At 48.1% G+C, this 14,411-nt stretch overlaps 1 protein-coding gene across 2 annotated transcripts; it reads right to left on the minus strand.

Moving 5' to 3' along the window:
• Window positions 1-7,449: 7,449 nt before the first annotated feature.
• Window positions 7,450-10,910, minus strand: Timm10 (translocase of inner mitochondrial membrane 10). Of its 2 annotated transcripts, none has more exons than XM_021642894.2 (3): window positions 10,756-10,910; window positions 10,213-10,327; window positions 7,450-7,876 (listed from the first exon to the last, which is right to left on the minus strand). In XM_021642894.2, the coding sequence occupies exons 2-3, from the start codon at window positions 10,281-10,283 to the stop codon at window positions 7,675-7,677; spliced, it is 273 nt and encodes a 90-aa protein (XP_021498569.1). In that variant the 5' UTR covers window positions 10,284-10,327; window positions 10,756-10,910; the 3' UTR covers window positions 7,450-7,674. The 2 variants fall into 2 exon arrangements, with proteins under 2 accessions (XP_021498569.1, XP_021498570.1); XM_021642895.2 differs by having other exon boundaries at window positions 10,657-10,882.
• Between the last annotated feature and the right edge of the window lie 3,501 nt (window positions 10,911-14,411).

Below are 14,411 nucleotides of genomic sequence, written 5' to 3' on the forward strand. Positions count from 1 at the left end.
GGATTGATCTTTTGGTAAACCGTTCAGCCCACCTGGACTCAATCTCCTCATTTGCAAAACAGGGAAGGTATTCAGTACTTATTTGGACAATGGTGTAGATTAAGGAAATAATTATGCTGAAGGAAAATACGGATGTGGGTTAATTCGGGGCATTAAGAGTGAAAAAGAGGGGGCTGGAGAGGTGGCTCAGAGGTTAAGAGCATTGGCTGCTCTTCCAGAGGTCCTGAGTTCAAATCCTAGCAACCACATGGTGGCTCACAACCATCTATAATGAGATCTGGTGCCCTCTTCTGGTGTGCAGGTGTACATGCAGGCAGAATGCTGTATACATAATAAATAAATACATCTTTAAAAAAAAAAAAAAAGAGTGAAAAAGAGCGACCGGTGGTGCATGTGTTTAATGCCAGCACTCAGGAGTTCAGGTCTGCAGAGCGAGTTTTAGGACAGCCAGGGCTGTTACACAGACAGACTTTGCCTCAAAAATAAATAACTAGATAAGTAAAACAGTGGGGCTGGTAAAGTGCCAAACCTCCAGGTTCCATCGGAAGCACAAGCCCACAGACCGGGGTTGGTGGTGCATGTCTATAATTCTGGCATGGGGAGGTAAAGGCAAAGGGATCAGAAGTTCAAGATCATCTTCAAACTGCAAGTTAGAGGCCAGCCTGGGCTAGGTGAAATCCCGTCTCAAAATGAAGAGAGCTGCTGGTGGTGTTACGGAGCTCTGAAGGAACATGACACAGAGCAGAGTTCCACAGAGGCACCAATGAGGAGCTCCTGGCTGCCTGAGCAGCTCTGCTCCATACCAAGAAAGGCGATGACATTGCCAAGTGGCTATGATATGATCAGACTTTCCAAAACAAAAGTTGTTCAGTGTGCTCCCGGCCCACGAGCTCTCGCAGACAGCAAGCAAGGGCCGCCGCGAGAGCAGTGATTGCAGGTTGTCACTGTTCTGCTGTTTTCATTCCGGCGAGCCAGGTGAAGGAACAGCAAAGCAAAAGCTTGGCGGTGGAAAGGCACGGGGAGTTCTCTGGCAAAAGCACGCGTGTCAGCCTTTGAGGGGTTTACGTCTTAAAATGCCTCGCTGGCTTCAGAGTAGGGAGTGTGGCTGGTAAAGCTCGTGCATTAGTTTGTGTTCCATTCTAGAGAGACAACACACACACACAAATACATACATACACATACACGCTACACACACATATATATACATACATATATACATACAAACACACATATACATACACACACTACACATATATACATATACATGCACACATATATACATACACTGCACATATATATACATACACACATATGTACATACACACATATATACATGCAAGCACATATATATATATACACATACATACACACACTACATATATATATACATACACACATATATACATACAAGCACATATATATACATACACATACATACACACGCTACATATATATACATACACACATATATACACACAAACACACATACACACATATACATACATACACACATATATACATACATACACTGCACATATATATACATACACACATATATACATACACACATATATACATACACACATATATACATACACACATATATACATACAAGCACACATATATATATACCTATACATACACACATATATACATACATACACTGCACATATATATACATACACACATATATACATACACATATATACATACAAGCACATATATATACATACACATACATACACACACTACATATATATATATACATACACACATATATACACACAAACACATACATACACACACACACATATATATGTATATGCTTCCACACCTCAGGGTCAAATTCCTTGGCTCAAGACAAAGGGCCCCACAGGACAGGTTCTGACTCAAGAGCATCATGGTCTTTTGATGACCACAATAGAATATTAACCCGTTGTCTATGGAAATGCTTCATGGGCATAAGCACAGACATTCACACTGAAACTTCAGGGGGTTGGGAGCCCCATCCCGAGCGTCCATGAAGTCCTGCTCCTGGGAGGGAGGCTTGACAGTCCGTACTCCACCCAATGTTCCCATATTCCCCTGAGGAACTCTTGGCTCTGTGAAGCCAGGGGCTTTTGTTGCGTCCACTGCTTGAATGCCCAGCACACCCAGGAGGTTCGCCTTGAGCAGCTGTGCAGCAGGGCCCAGCCAGCTGCTTTCACACCTTCCGGTCTCTGCACCTGCTCTTCCTTCTTGGAGGAGCTGTAGCAACGGCAGATTCACTTCTTCACTTCCACCTCACTCATCCTCACAGCCTAGGCAGGCTCCACCGTGATGGAAGCTGGCTGCCCATCCCCAAACACTGTGCTGACCCCAGAAGCTCCTGCCAACCTAAAATGATTGGTTTCTTTCCTTGCTCCCCTTCCCCACTCCATGGGGCTAGTGAGCCTGTTGGGTGCGGAAACAACCCCTGTTGTAGGTCATTTGTACGGCGCCTGCCCATCACGGACCTGGAACACTGTAAGCTGCTGCTAAACATGTGTTGATAAGTGAGAGGGAGCGGCAGGAAAGGAAGCTGGAAGGAAGTCTGGGATGACTTTCTTCATTAGCCTGGATACTTACAGCGGTGTGAACTGTAAGAACAGGAAGAAAAAAAACTCTGGGTTTTTCATTTTCTTCTTTTGGCTTTGTTTAAGGGCACAGACATGGCTTAGTGTGTGTTTAATGACGGGAGGGCACATTGGAAAGGGAAGCTTAAGTAGGTAGGAAGCCGTTATAACAGTTCAGGCTGACGGGTGGAAAAGGCCAGGTCACGCACACCTCTAATCCCAGCGCTTGGGAAGCAGAGGCAAGGCAGGAGGAAGGGGGGCAGGAGTGCAAGGCCAGTTCTAGCCCAGGGCTACAGAGCAAGACTAAGAACATTGAGAGTACCTGTTGCTCTTGCAGAGGACCTGGGTTAGGTCACGGCCCGCCCACGTGGTGGCTCAAAACATAATGTGCTGCCAGTTCCATGGAGCTCCATGCCCTCTTCTGGCATCCACAGGCACTGAGTGCATGTGGTCCACTTCAACGCAAGCTGGCAAAACACTCAGCACACATAAAGAAATCTTAAAGGTTCTATTCCAGGGGTGCACACGTGGTCTCGGGAAGCTGGAAACGGGCCACAGTGAGAACGTATAGCCGGGAATTTGTGCTTTGTCACTGTGGGGATGTATAGAATGAGAGGGGAGTTGGTCTGGCCAGGAGCTCCAAGGATGGGTCTTGAGGGTGATGTGTAAGTCGACACCTGCATATTGCTTTTGTTTCCTTTCGTTTTTCAAGACAGCATTTCTCCGTGTAGCCTTGGCTGTTCTGGACTCCCTTTTTGTAAACCAGGCTGGCCTTGAACTCACAGAGTGCTGGGATTAACAGGCGTGCACCACCATGCCTGGCTACCTACAAATAGCTTTAAGGGAAAGAATCAGCAGGCTTTATCAGTCCCCAAGAGAAGGTAACCTTACATGAGAGATTCAGTGCCAAGAACTGGAGAGGTGCACATAAAGGAGAGAGATTGTAGCGTTGGCTGCCACTGAACACTGCCCTGCCAAGCCCATTCTGTTGGAGCGTTTGAGGCTGTGAGGATTGCTCAGCAATTGACAGTAACCACTCTGTGCCCTCCTCTGCTCCTTCCTCACCCACTGCTGCCTGTGTCAACAGCAGCAGCACCCCAGGAGCAAAACTGGAGGCACCCCAGAGTCTGATCCCTGCCTCCCTCTTTCCTTGCAGCTTGCCTGTAGCCTTAGTCTCTACCCTCCAAACACTCCTTGTTCCCTTACACTGGCCTTCCTGCGCCCTCTTGCTCACTGAGCCCAGGGTAGACCTTTGCAACCTGGCCTTGCCAATTCTACCTGACCTGACCACACATGTAAACAGCATGATCTCCCAGAAAGAAACGTTCTCTCTGGCTGCTGCCCTTGTAATATCTCCTGAGCCCACTCATTACCGGAGTCAGGGATTTCCATAAGTGTCTGGTTCTTTGCAATAACTTGCCGGACTCCATCTGACATACGTACACATATGTGCCTGCTACTTTTTTTTACTTATGGTACCTGCTGTTCTTCTGGAACCCAGGCACCGGGGGGTCTGCTGCAGGCTCTGGGTAGGGGCTTACCTTTCCTTTACTGTAGAAAGAGGCTGCTGCACGAGGGGTGTGCTTGGTCAGCCCCCAGCCCAAACCTAACATTTTTCACAACTACAAAACCACTTTGTTTTAGTATTTGTTCCACCAGCTGGATCTTTGAAGACACCTTCCACTGTGTGCTGTGACCTAAGGCAATGCTCATCACAGGAGCTCTTATATGAGTCTGTGTGTGTGCATCAGGAAACGGCTCTTCGCTTTTGTCAGATTTTTAACGGGCTCTGAGAGCTACAGAGGCTAAGAACCTTCCCTGGACTCTAAAGGGGCTGCCTGCCCTTCAGAATGGCATTCCTCCCTGGAATATAAGCTCCTAGAGGACAAGTGTCTCTCTTACTCTGTTTGGTCCACAGTGTATCCCAGGGCCTACAATGGTATCCGTGCATCCTAGCATAGGTGTGAAATGAACAACAACTCCAGACAACTGCCTTGGGCACATGGACAACCTGTGCGTGCACTGTTTGTGGCTGAACCACTCCAAATACAATGCTTTACCTCAGCTTCCCCAGATCAGGAGATAAGGTGTGACTTGGCTGGTCCCAACCTTCACTGTCTCTCACAGGATGCAAAGTGTGGACCAGGGGTGGCGTCATAAGCAGGGCAAGGATCTGCTTCCGGGCTCGCTCACACAGTGGGGCATGAGAATGGTGCTTACCACAGGGTCCGCTGCACTGGTTCAGCTCACAACCCAGAGCTGGCTTCACCGATTAGCAAGAAGAGGAGAGTGCAGTCTTCCACAACTACGCCCTCTCACTGAGCTATGATCTTTTCCTAAGGAAGCCTCTTCACCTAGTGCACTTGGCACACAGGGACGGGATCCATAAAAGAGCACAAATACTGAGCCTCAGGAATCTCAGAAGCTGCCTACCACAAAATATACTAACCACAGAAGACATAGACCAGAGCCTACGGAGCCAGGCCAGTGGGGAGGAGGCAGAAACTAGTGGTGAGATTTGGAGAATAGCTGAGCCTTTGCCTGTCTTCCAGCGGGCCACCATCAACCTGTAGTGCAGATTTAAAGATCTTCTCACTTTGTAAAAGTAGCCAAAGCCTAGATTTTCCCTCATTTTTCAAATGGGGATAATCAAGCAAAACCATTGGGTTTCCACTTCAAGGCCGGAAAGGACCTAGTTCAGTCTTATCTCTCACACCCTTTGAATCTGTCTGCCGTCTCTCACCCTCCACTCCACCTGACTTGCTCACTGGCAGCAAGAATGCAGCCAATTCAGTCTGTGCACGTCCCACAGAAAACAGACTGAAAACGCAAAGTTGCTGCAGTTTTTTTTCCTCAGGGAAATAACAAGCCAGAGGCAGCCACTAAGGTAGCCTTGGGGCTGTAACTTGGGATCCGAGCCCCGCCTTGAACACGTGATTAACTCTTGAGAGCTCCAGCCTCTTCATCCATAAAATACAAGCAGGACCTGCCTCAGAGTTGACCTAATGTCAGCTAGTCTTACATCACCACCGCTCTCTCCTGCCTGTGTGGTGTTCCTCCCCTTATCTGCTGTCATCTAACACTATCTATCTGGCTGGGACAGTAAGCCTGTGACTAGCAGACTTGTCATTGTCAACCAAAGGTTTAAATCCTTTCACAGCCTGCTGACGCCCTTAGCAGAAAATCCAAATGGCTTAACACAGCCCACTTCCTAGGCTGTTCTGGAGCGGAGCCCGCCCAGGCTTCTGGGCGCATTGCTCAGCTTTTCTCTTCACACTTGGTGCTGCAGCCACACTGCAGCTGTTCCCCGTCCCTCCACACCTCCCCGCCACGGCAAGCCTTTCTCAGAGCTATCCCTGGCTGGAACCTCCTCCCTGTGTCGCCAGGCCTTGTTCATTCTAGCTGTGCCTAGCAAGAGAATACTCACTACGTCCCTTTTATGTCTGAGGCAGACACAGTATCTCTTTTCCTTAGTGACTTCTTCCTAGCATTGTGGTTGCTGGCAGAGAGCAAGTTTAACTTTGAGGCAGTAGCCCCAGCAGCTGAGACCCACGGGCAGACAGTGCCACCTGCTGGCCGGAATTTGTCTGCATTTCAGCACTGAGAATGTCTTAACACTCTGCCCACGGGAGAATGGTTTCCAATTTTACATAAGTCCATCTAGTGTCTCCCCTTTGCACCAAATTAGGAAACTGAGTATTTGATGTATTTCAGACACATTTCTAACTACTGAGTTGTTTCACAGCCACCCAAGAAGGCAGATGGCCTCTACTGCAATATTTAACAGGTAGGGTAACTGAAGCAGTTAATCGCCTCTCCCAAAGCCAGACAGGTAAAAAATCTCAGACTCAAATCTATTTTGAACCCACAGACGTAAGCTGAACTAAGTCTCTGCCTCTCCTGCCCTTCACTCTGTCCCAGACACTCTACAAACGTCTACTTTGAAGGCGTTGCTGTCAGTGGCTTCCGTGTCCACAGTCTTATGAAACAGCCACATTCTGAAAACTGCAGTCCTCCAAGGAGGACAGGAGTAGGCTTGGCTTTCCCACTCCTCTATCTGACCACATCAGACAGAGGCACCTCTGAACCTGTTTCCCAATTAGACCTTTAGTCTGGGGGGAGGGGAGGGACCTTCCAAGATGCTTGGCCCGCCTCCTGCCTTCATAGCATTACAGCTACATACATCTAGGAGCCTCTAGAGCAGCCTCTTGCTCGCAAATCCTGCCCACTCACCTCCTCTCAATCACTTTTGTGTTGTGTAGAAATGTCAGCACCCTCCACTTACAATCAAGTTTTAAGACAGTGCTTCCGTCTCTCTACTGAAGCACAGAGATGTGGCACATTCAGAGTCATACAGCAAGTAGCCCTCTCCATCTCACTAGTCTATAGTTTTGGGTTGTTTGTTTGTATTTTGGGTTTTTTTGTTGTTCCTGTTTTGAGACAGGGTTTCTCTGTGAACTTGATGTGTAGACCAGGCTGGCCTTGAACTCAGACATCTGCTCAGATTAAAGGCTTGAGCCACCATGCCCAGCTTTAGTCTATAGCCTTAAGACATTACTACATTACATACCTGTAATCACAGCACTTAGAGGCTGACACAGAAAGACCGAGTTTGACGCCAAACTGGGCAGCAGGTAACAGACAGCCGCAAAGTACAACCTGCTGGGTGCAGTGGTGTGCTTCAGTCCCAGCACTTGAAGGCAGACACAGGTGACTCTGTGAGTTTGAGGGTAGTCTGGTCCACACAGCAAGATCCTGTATTAAAAAAAACCAATCCCACAAACAGAAAGATCCACTGCATCAAATTCCTCTACTGTTGATGCTCTGACTCATTACTCTCAAATGAAGACACTGCTTTGCACAATTTTGTTTTAATACAGATATATACATATACACATGTACACAGTCACAGACCAGCATGACAAGTCCCCTTCTTTAGCCAGGACAGCTCTACCACACCCAAGGGTCCTGGAGATGCTCCAGGAAGCCTAAGGATGACAGTTTTCACGTATGACACCCATTTGGGAACACTTCAATCAGGTAAGTGGCAAGCTCATCCCAGGTGCACACTGCCTGGGCCTCACGCAGGTCCAGAGCTCTGCTGAACCCTCTTCATCAGCTCTTCATCCTGCATAGACAACTCTGTCAACTTTTTGCCCATCCTCTCATGGATGTCCAAGTACTTGGACACACACCGGTCCAGGCACACAGACTCGCCTTTGGACAGCTCGGCTTCCTTGTAGTGGGGGGGCACACACTTCCGATGGCAGGCACTGGTCATTCTGGGGTTAGAGAGGAGCAAGGTTGTATCAGTAACTTCCTGTACATCCCAGGAACCGTCGACAACTCCAACCCTGCTTTTCCCTCCCCTTCTCCCCCAAGGAAACAGTGGAAATCCTCAGTTTTCACTTTAAGGTTGAAAACTTAGTTCCGACTAAGAACCTTGTTTGAGTCATGTACAAGACAGTTAAAGAGGAATCCCTTGCTGGACAGTGGCTGTGTGCCAGGCACCGTGCTAAGCACTAACACAGATTCTGTCATGGAAGGCACACAGAAACCCAGTGGGGTGGCCACAATCATTATTCCCACTTTACAGGCACAGAAGCCCAGTAATTTGCTGAGGGCCACACCGAGGTAGCTAGTCTGCGTGCACAGCCTGCATCTTAAAGGCCATTCTAGTTTGCAGCTGCCAAGAAAATCAACCAATAAAAAGAGCTTGTACTGACAAACCAGCAGATATGTTTCCTGTAGGTGTGCCACATGCTAACGGCGGTCATGTTTACTGTTAGCACTGTCTATGAAGCGCTGCTCACTCTGTCAGCTTTGTTGATGAGATGATCAGTTAGGAGACAACCTGCCCAGAGGCCATTCCGCAGGTTGGACTAGTGCACCACGATTTGTTTCCAAATTGGCCACACAGGTCCAAGCAGTAGCTGTGAAGTCGGCCTGGAGTTCTGACACTGCTACAGAGCAGCTATGGACCTGGAGATTACTAAACCCTTGATATCTCAAATACCCTATGTTAAAATGGCTCATAAAATTAGCCCACCTACCTCCCTCCCTCCCTCCCTCTTTTCCTTCCATTCATTCATTCATTCATTCATTTATCAGGCTGGTCTCCTCTATCCCAGGCTGGCCTCACTATGAAGTCAAAGTTGACCTTGAACTATTGATTTGCTGAAGTGCTGCAATTATAGGCACCATTTCAGGATCAAACCATGGGCTTTCTGCATTCTACGCAAGCACCCTACCAACTAAGTTCTACTCTTCTCCCTGTGCATTATTTTGAGTATTAAAAAAAAAAGACACTGGGGGCTGGAGAGATGCTCGGTGACTCAGAGAACTGGCTGTTCTTGCAGAGGACCTGGGTTTGCTTCCTAGCACCCACATGGCAGCTCACAATCATGTGTAACTCCAGTTCCAGGGGATCTGATGCCCTCTGGATCTGGCCTTTGCAGGCAAGTGGTAGACATACATACATGCAAGCAGAACACACATACATATAAAATAAAACAAATAAATCAAAAACAATATTAATGATAATATATAGAAAATACTTTTCAAGCGCCTAACACAGAGTTAAAATTTAATAAGGCCAGGCGCTCACACCTTTAATCCCAGCACCCAAAACAGAGAGGCTGGAGATCTCTGTGAATGCAAGGGCAGCCAGGACTACAGCATGAAACCCTGTCTCAAAAAAACAGAAAAAGGTTGGGTGGTGGTAGTATACACCTTTAACTTCAGCAATCAGGTGGCAGAGGCAGATGGGCCTCTGAGTTCAAGGCCAGCCTGGTCTACAGAGTGAGTTCCAGGATAGCCAGGGCTACACAGAGAAACCCTGTCTTGAAGAAAAGCAAAAACAACCCTCCCAAGCCACCCTGCAAAAAAAAAAACCAAAAAAACAATATTAACTTCTAAATGCTATTGACTTCTAAATGACCATTCAGATGGCTCCGGAGGCAACAGTGCTTGCTTCCAAACCAGAAGGCTTGAGACCAACCCTGGAGACCCACATAGTGTAAGGAAAGATGGACTCTTTGAGGCTGGAGTCCTTCAGACAACCCAGTGGTTAAGGGGACTGGCTGCTCTTCCAGAGGTCTTGAGTTCAACTCCCAGAAAACACATGGTGGCTCCCAAGCATCTGTAATGGAATCTGACTTCTTCTTCTTCAAATATATAAGAATACACACACACACTCATCTACTTTTCTTTTAAAGATGGACTCCTAAGTCGTCCTCTGGCCTCTACGTGCTACGGTATGCGAGGTGGCACTCACAAACAAGCACAGTACATAAACAAAGGTAATTAAATGGGCTATTGGGGAAAGGGGAGAAGGGAAGGAAGGGAAGAAGAAAAGGCAGTGCTTAGTTGTTCTTGATACTCACCAGAGTCTGGACAGGAGATTCTCCCTCACGCCCCCTTTACTCCCTCTAAATAGCCAAGCTCTTCTAGTGACCCTTATTTACTTTAGCCAAGGACTCTGAGGGTGGGGCCGGGGTAGAGGGGTGGGACTTGGCTTCACTACCCTAAAGAGAGCATTCATTACAAATCCTTCGCTCTGTTATGGTAAGGGTGACCCAGGCTAATTTTCCAAGACGGGTAAAGTGGTTCTCTTTACCTGTTGTACATGTCGGCCATCATCTCCACCTCCAGCTCCGCAGCCAGCTGCTGGGCTCTGAGAGGATCCATGTCAACCTAGCACCGTGGAGAGGACAGCCTCCTGGTCTTCCGTCCTAGGAGCAGCAGACAATGTCGTCAGCTCCGACCCCTCCCGGTTCAACCTAGTACCCGGGGGCTGGAGGACGCGAGGAATCAGTGTTTCAAACCAGCAGGGACCACTGTCCTCAATAAACGTAACCAGCTCTCCTAGCAGAAGTGGAAATGAGGCCCTTACAGGGGCCAGCGTCCAGCTCAAGGTCACTCAGGATGCCCCGGGGCTCGGGGACGGAAACAGAGCTCTCAGGCCCCCGAGATCACTCCTAGCCAGAGGACCTACGGTAGGGACAGAACACTCAGAACCGTGGGCCCGAAAACGAGTGCGGCCCTGAGAATCCGACCCTACCCACGACCTCGGTTCCCGGTGCCGGACCAAGGGCTGCGCCTCTGCCACGGCGACGGCATCATCGGGTCACCCTGGGGTCAGACGCCGTGGCTCGCTCACCACGGCCTGAGGCACCTCAGTTCCCGCGCCGTCCCCAACTTCGCGTCAATCGTAAAAAGTTGCCGGGCGCCCAGGTAGACGAGAGGAGCTGCACGTGGGTCACTTCCGGAGAGGAAGTCCAACCTCTTCTTTGATCCGGAAGGTAACGGAGGCCAGGCTGCGCCGGGAAACCGGCTGCCATAGAGACGGGGCCTCCGGCTGGGCGAAGACGGCGACTTCGCTTGCTAGAGAGGACTCAAAGGACCATAGAGGCCTGAGTGAGGGCAGAGCGCCGGCAGCCGGGTTAGCATTACAGCCTGTGGGCTGTCCCTGAGGCGTCTGAGCGTGGGAGTGTGGGAGAGGCTTGGCTCCCTCAACCCACCAAGCAGGCTTGAACGCAGTCAGGTCTTGTCTGAAGAAGGGAGAACGTTTTCCAAAGGGGCCTATCAGTTTTGCATGTTAAAACCACCTGGAATATAAAAATAAATATTTTTTTTAAATCTTCGAGGTCCAGACACTTCATAGCTGTGAAATCAGAATCGCTGGGGGTAGGTCCTAAGCATTAGTAAACCAGCGAGCTGTGTGTGCGTCATCAGCTGGTGGGGTTGTAGAGAGAAGGATACAAGATTGCTGCTCGCAGAAGGGAGAAACCAGCAGCTATTTTGTTTGCTTGCTTTTGAGACAAGGCCTCATGGAACCCCGGCCGCCCTGTAATCTGCGGTGTAGCCTAGAACTTAAGACCCTCCTCTACGGGTTTGCTCGGTTACAGATGAGCCCCACTGTGCCTGGCCTTGCAGTGCTGGAATGGAACCCAGGGCCATCTGCATGCTACAGGCAAGCACTCTCCCAGATGAGCTACATGCCCAGGCCTGAAACATGTTTTATTGTACTTTTTTTATTATACCCATACACGTGCACAATCAATCAATCAATAAATAATAAACAAATCTAATGAAAAGCACTGCTTTTATTCTTTAAAAAATACCTTTATTGGTCCCGGGGCAGTGGTGGTACCCAGCACTTGGAAGGCAGGAGAGGCCCCAGACCTCTGTGAGCTAGTCTACAGAATGAGTTCCGGGACAGCAGAATACTGCTTTTGCAGAGGTCCTGAGTTCAACTCCCATCACCCCTACTGCCCCACAACCATCTGTAACTGTAGCGCCAAGGGTATCTGACAGTCTGGCTCCCCAAGGAGGGCCCCTGCACTCATACATCCGTACACACACGTAATTTAAGAAAAAAAAAAAGTTTTATGGGGCTCAGAGGTTAAGAGCACTGACTGCTCTTCCAAAGGTCCTGAGTTTCATTCCCAGCAACCACATGGTGGCTGATAACCGTCTATAATGAGCTCTGCTGCCCTCTTCTGGACTGCAAGTACACATGCAGTCAGAATACTGTAAAATAAATAAATGAATCTTAAAAAACAAAAACAAAAAACTTTTATTAGGGAAATTTACAAAACACAGAGAACACAGTCTAATGAATGCCATTGTATCTATCCCCAGGATTTAACAAATCTTAAAATTTAGTCACATTTTATTGCTCTATTGTTGTATTTACCAGATGAGGTCTTTTTTTCCAAAGTGCTGTTTTCACGTCCTCAGCTAATAGTGATTTTTTAATCCTTCTTTGTCAGTGTTGAAGGCCTTGGGGTCTCATGCATTCTAAGCAAGCACCCCACAACTGAACTACAGCACTCATTTGATATGCTATTTTTACATTTAAATTTGTTTATAAGAACATATGCCTTGGGCACTTGAGAGAGTGCAGGTAATACACACACTGTGCTCGTGGAGGTCAGAGGGCAGCTTTGGACATCCATCCTTAACGCCCGCCATGTTGACACAGGCTCTCTTGCATTTGCTGCTGCCTCAGCCTGCCCCGCTGGCCCGCAAGCTTTCAGGGATGCACCTGTCTCTGCCTCCCATGTCACTGCAGGAGTCCTGGCACTGTGGACCCATCCTAGATGCCCGGTGTTACATGGGTTCTGGTAACCTTAACCCAGGACCTTACTACTGCAGAGGAAGCTCTTTCTGCACCGGAGCCATGTCCTCAGCCCTACTGCAAATATTTTCCCAGCCTCTCAGAGGACTCGAGATGTTATCAGATGTTATTAGAACATTTAGCATGAGATGCTTTTCTTGTACTGTATTACCATCTCTATGCACAGTATTGCACAGAAGACCTCTAGAATTTGGTCAACTTGCATAACTGAAACTATACCCATTCTACTTCCTACATATCCTACTTCCCTCCCTTCAGGGCCTGGAAATTGTTGGTTTTGCTGATAGTGGCACTACTGTTATTATTTACTAGGTGGCCCTGTCTCTCTTCTATAGTTAGCATTCTTGGTGCTACAAGTAAGACTCTCCAATTGCCCATGGGGTGCTTGTTTTAAAAGTCAGCTGAATAGCTTCAGTTTCTGAGATTATCACTGGAATCCAAATGTCATCCTGAACTGATGCTCTCTGGTTCCACACCCTACCCTGCAATCCATCCTTTCCCTTCCTTATAAAAGGTTCCATATTTGTCATTCACTCTGGGTCAGTACTGCCTTCTTGGGACTCCAGCCCCAAAGAAAGGAGTGCATCATTTCCTCATTGGGACCTGACACTCATAAAAGACTCAGAGAGAACAAAGATATGTCTGGGCTGTCTTGAGAAGAGCAAGAGGAAAGAGACTTTCCCATTAACTTAAGTAGAAGGCCTACCCAAACTTCAGTGCTGTCTCCACTGTGGCTGTTCCTCATCACTTTTGCTTTCCTCATCTATCTGCTTTCACAAATGACTCTCTGGCCCAGACCACCACATACTGTACTGAACACGAAGTTACTCTCCTGGCTGTTCTCCCGACTTCTGTCTATACTTCACATCTGACTGTTCTCAAAACAGCAGCCAGAGTGATGTGAAAAACTAAAATTAGATCTTGTCATTCACCCACTAAACACTGCAGTGGTTTCTAATCATAGAGCAAAAGCCAAAGTCTTCTCAATAGCTTTGTAGGATCCGGTGTTACTTCTCTCTGTGATGTGGACCCTCACCTGAGAACAGCAGCCCACAGCAGGAAGGGTTTACCTTGGCTTTCAGTTCAGGAGATACATTCCATTTGGCAGAGGAGGCACTGTGACAGGGATGGGAGGCAAATAGTCACGTCATGTCCATAGCCAAGACACACAAAAGAACGCTGGTGCTAGGCTCACTCTACCTCTTTATTCAGTCAGTTATCCCAGTCCACAGGAAGTTGCTAGATTCCTTCGGTGTGGGCCCTCACACCTCTCCTGGACTTGCCTATAGGTTTATGCCCTAAGCGGCTCCAGATGCTGTAAGTAGATCCTCGGTATAAGCCAGCACACGCCTGGTGATGCGCCAGCCTTGTTTCTTCTACTTCCAGCCTTTCTCCTGCCCCGCGCTCTGTCCAGCCATGCTGACACCCTCTCCTTATCAGACACACCAGGCACCCCTGCTCTCTGGTTTCTGTCCTCTTTGCCACAGATGCTGATGTCCCTCACTCTCACAGGCTTCACTCCCGAACTTACTTGAGGTCTTTGTTCCCACATCACTTGTTGTATCTACAAATATATCCTCTCACAAAACAAAGCAAAAACAATCAGAAAATGCTCTTATTTGCCCCCCTGCACCTTATTTTTACAGAACTTAGCACATATAACACAGTACATA

This window comes from Meriones unguiculatus, chromosome 8 (genome assembly GCF_030254825.1).
Source record: "Meriones unguiculatus strain TT.TT164.6M chromosome 8, Bangor_MerUng_6.1, whole genome shotgun sequence".
Taxonomy (NCBI): Eukaryota; Metazoa; Chordata; class Mammalia; order Rodentia; family Muridae; genus Meriones; species Meriones unguiculatus.

Coding starts and splice junctions, on each gene's coding strand:
- Timm10 (XM_021642894.2), bottom strand. CDS start 10,283: ATGGATCCTCTCAGAGCCCAGCAGCTGGCTGCGGAGCTGGAGGTGGAG. Junction 7,877..10,212: donor ATGGCCGACATGTACAACAG/GTAAAGAGAACC, acceptor CTCTAACCCCAG/AATGACCAGTGCCTGCCATC.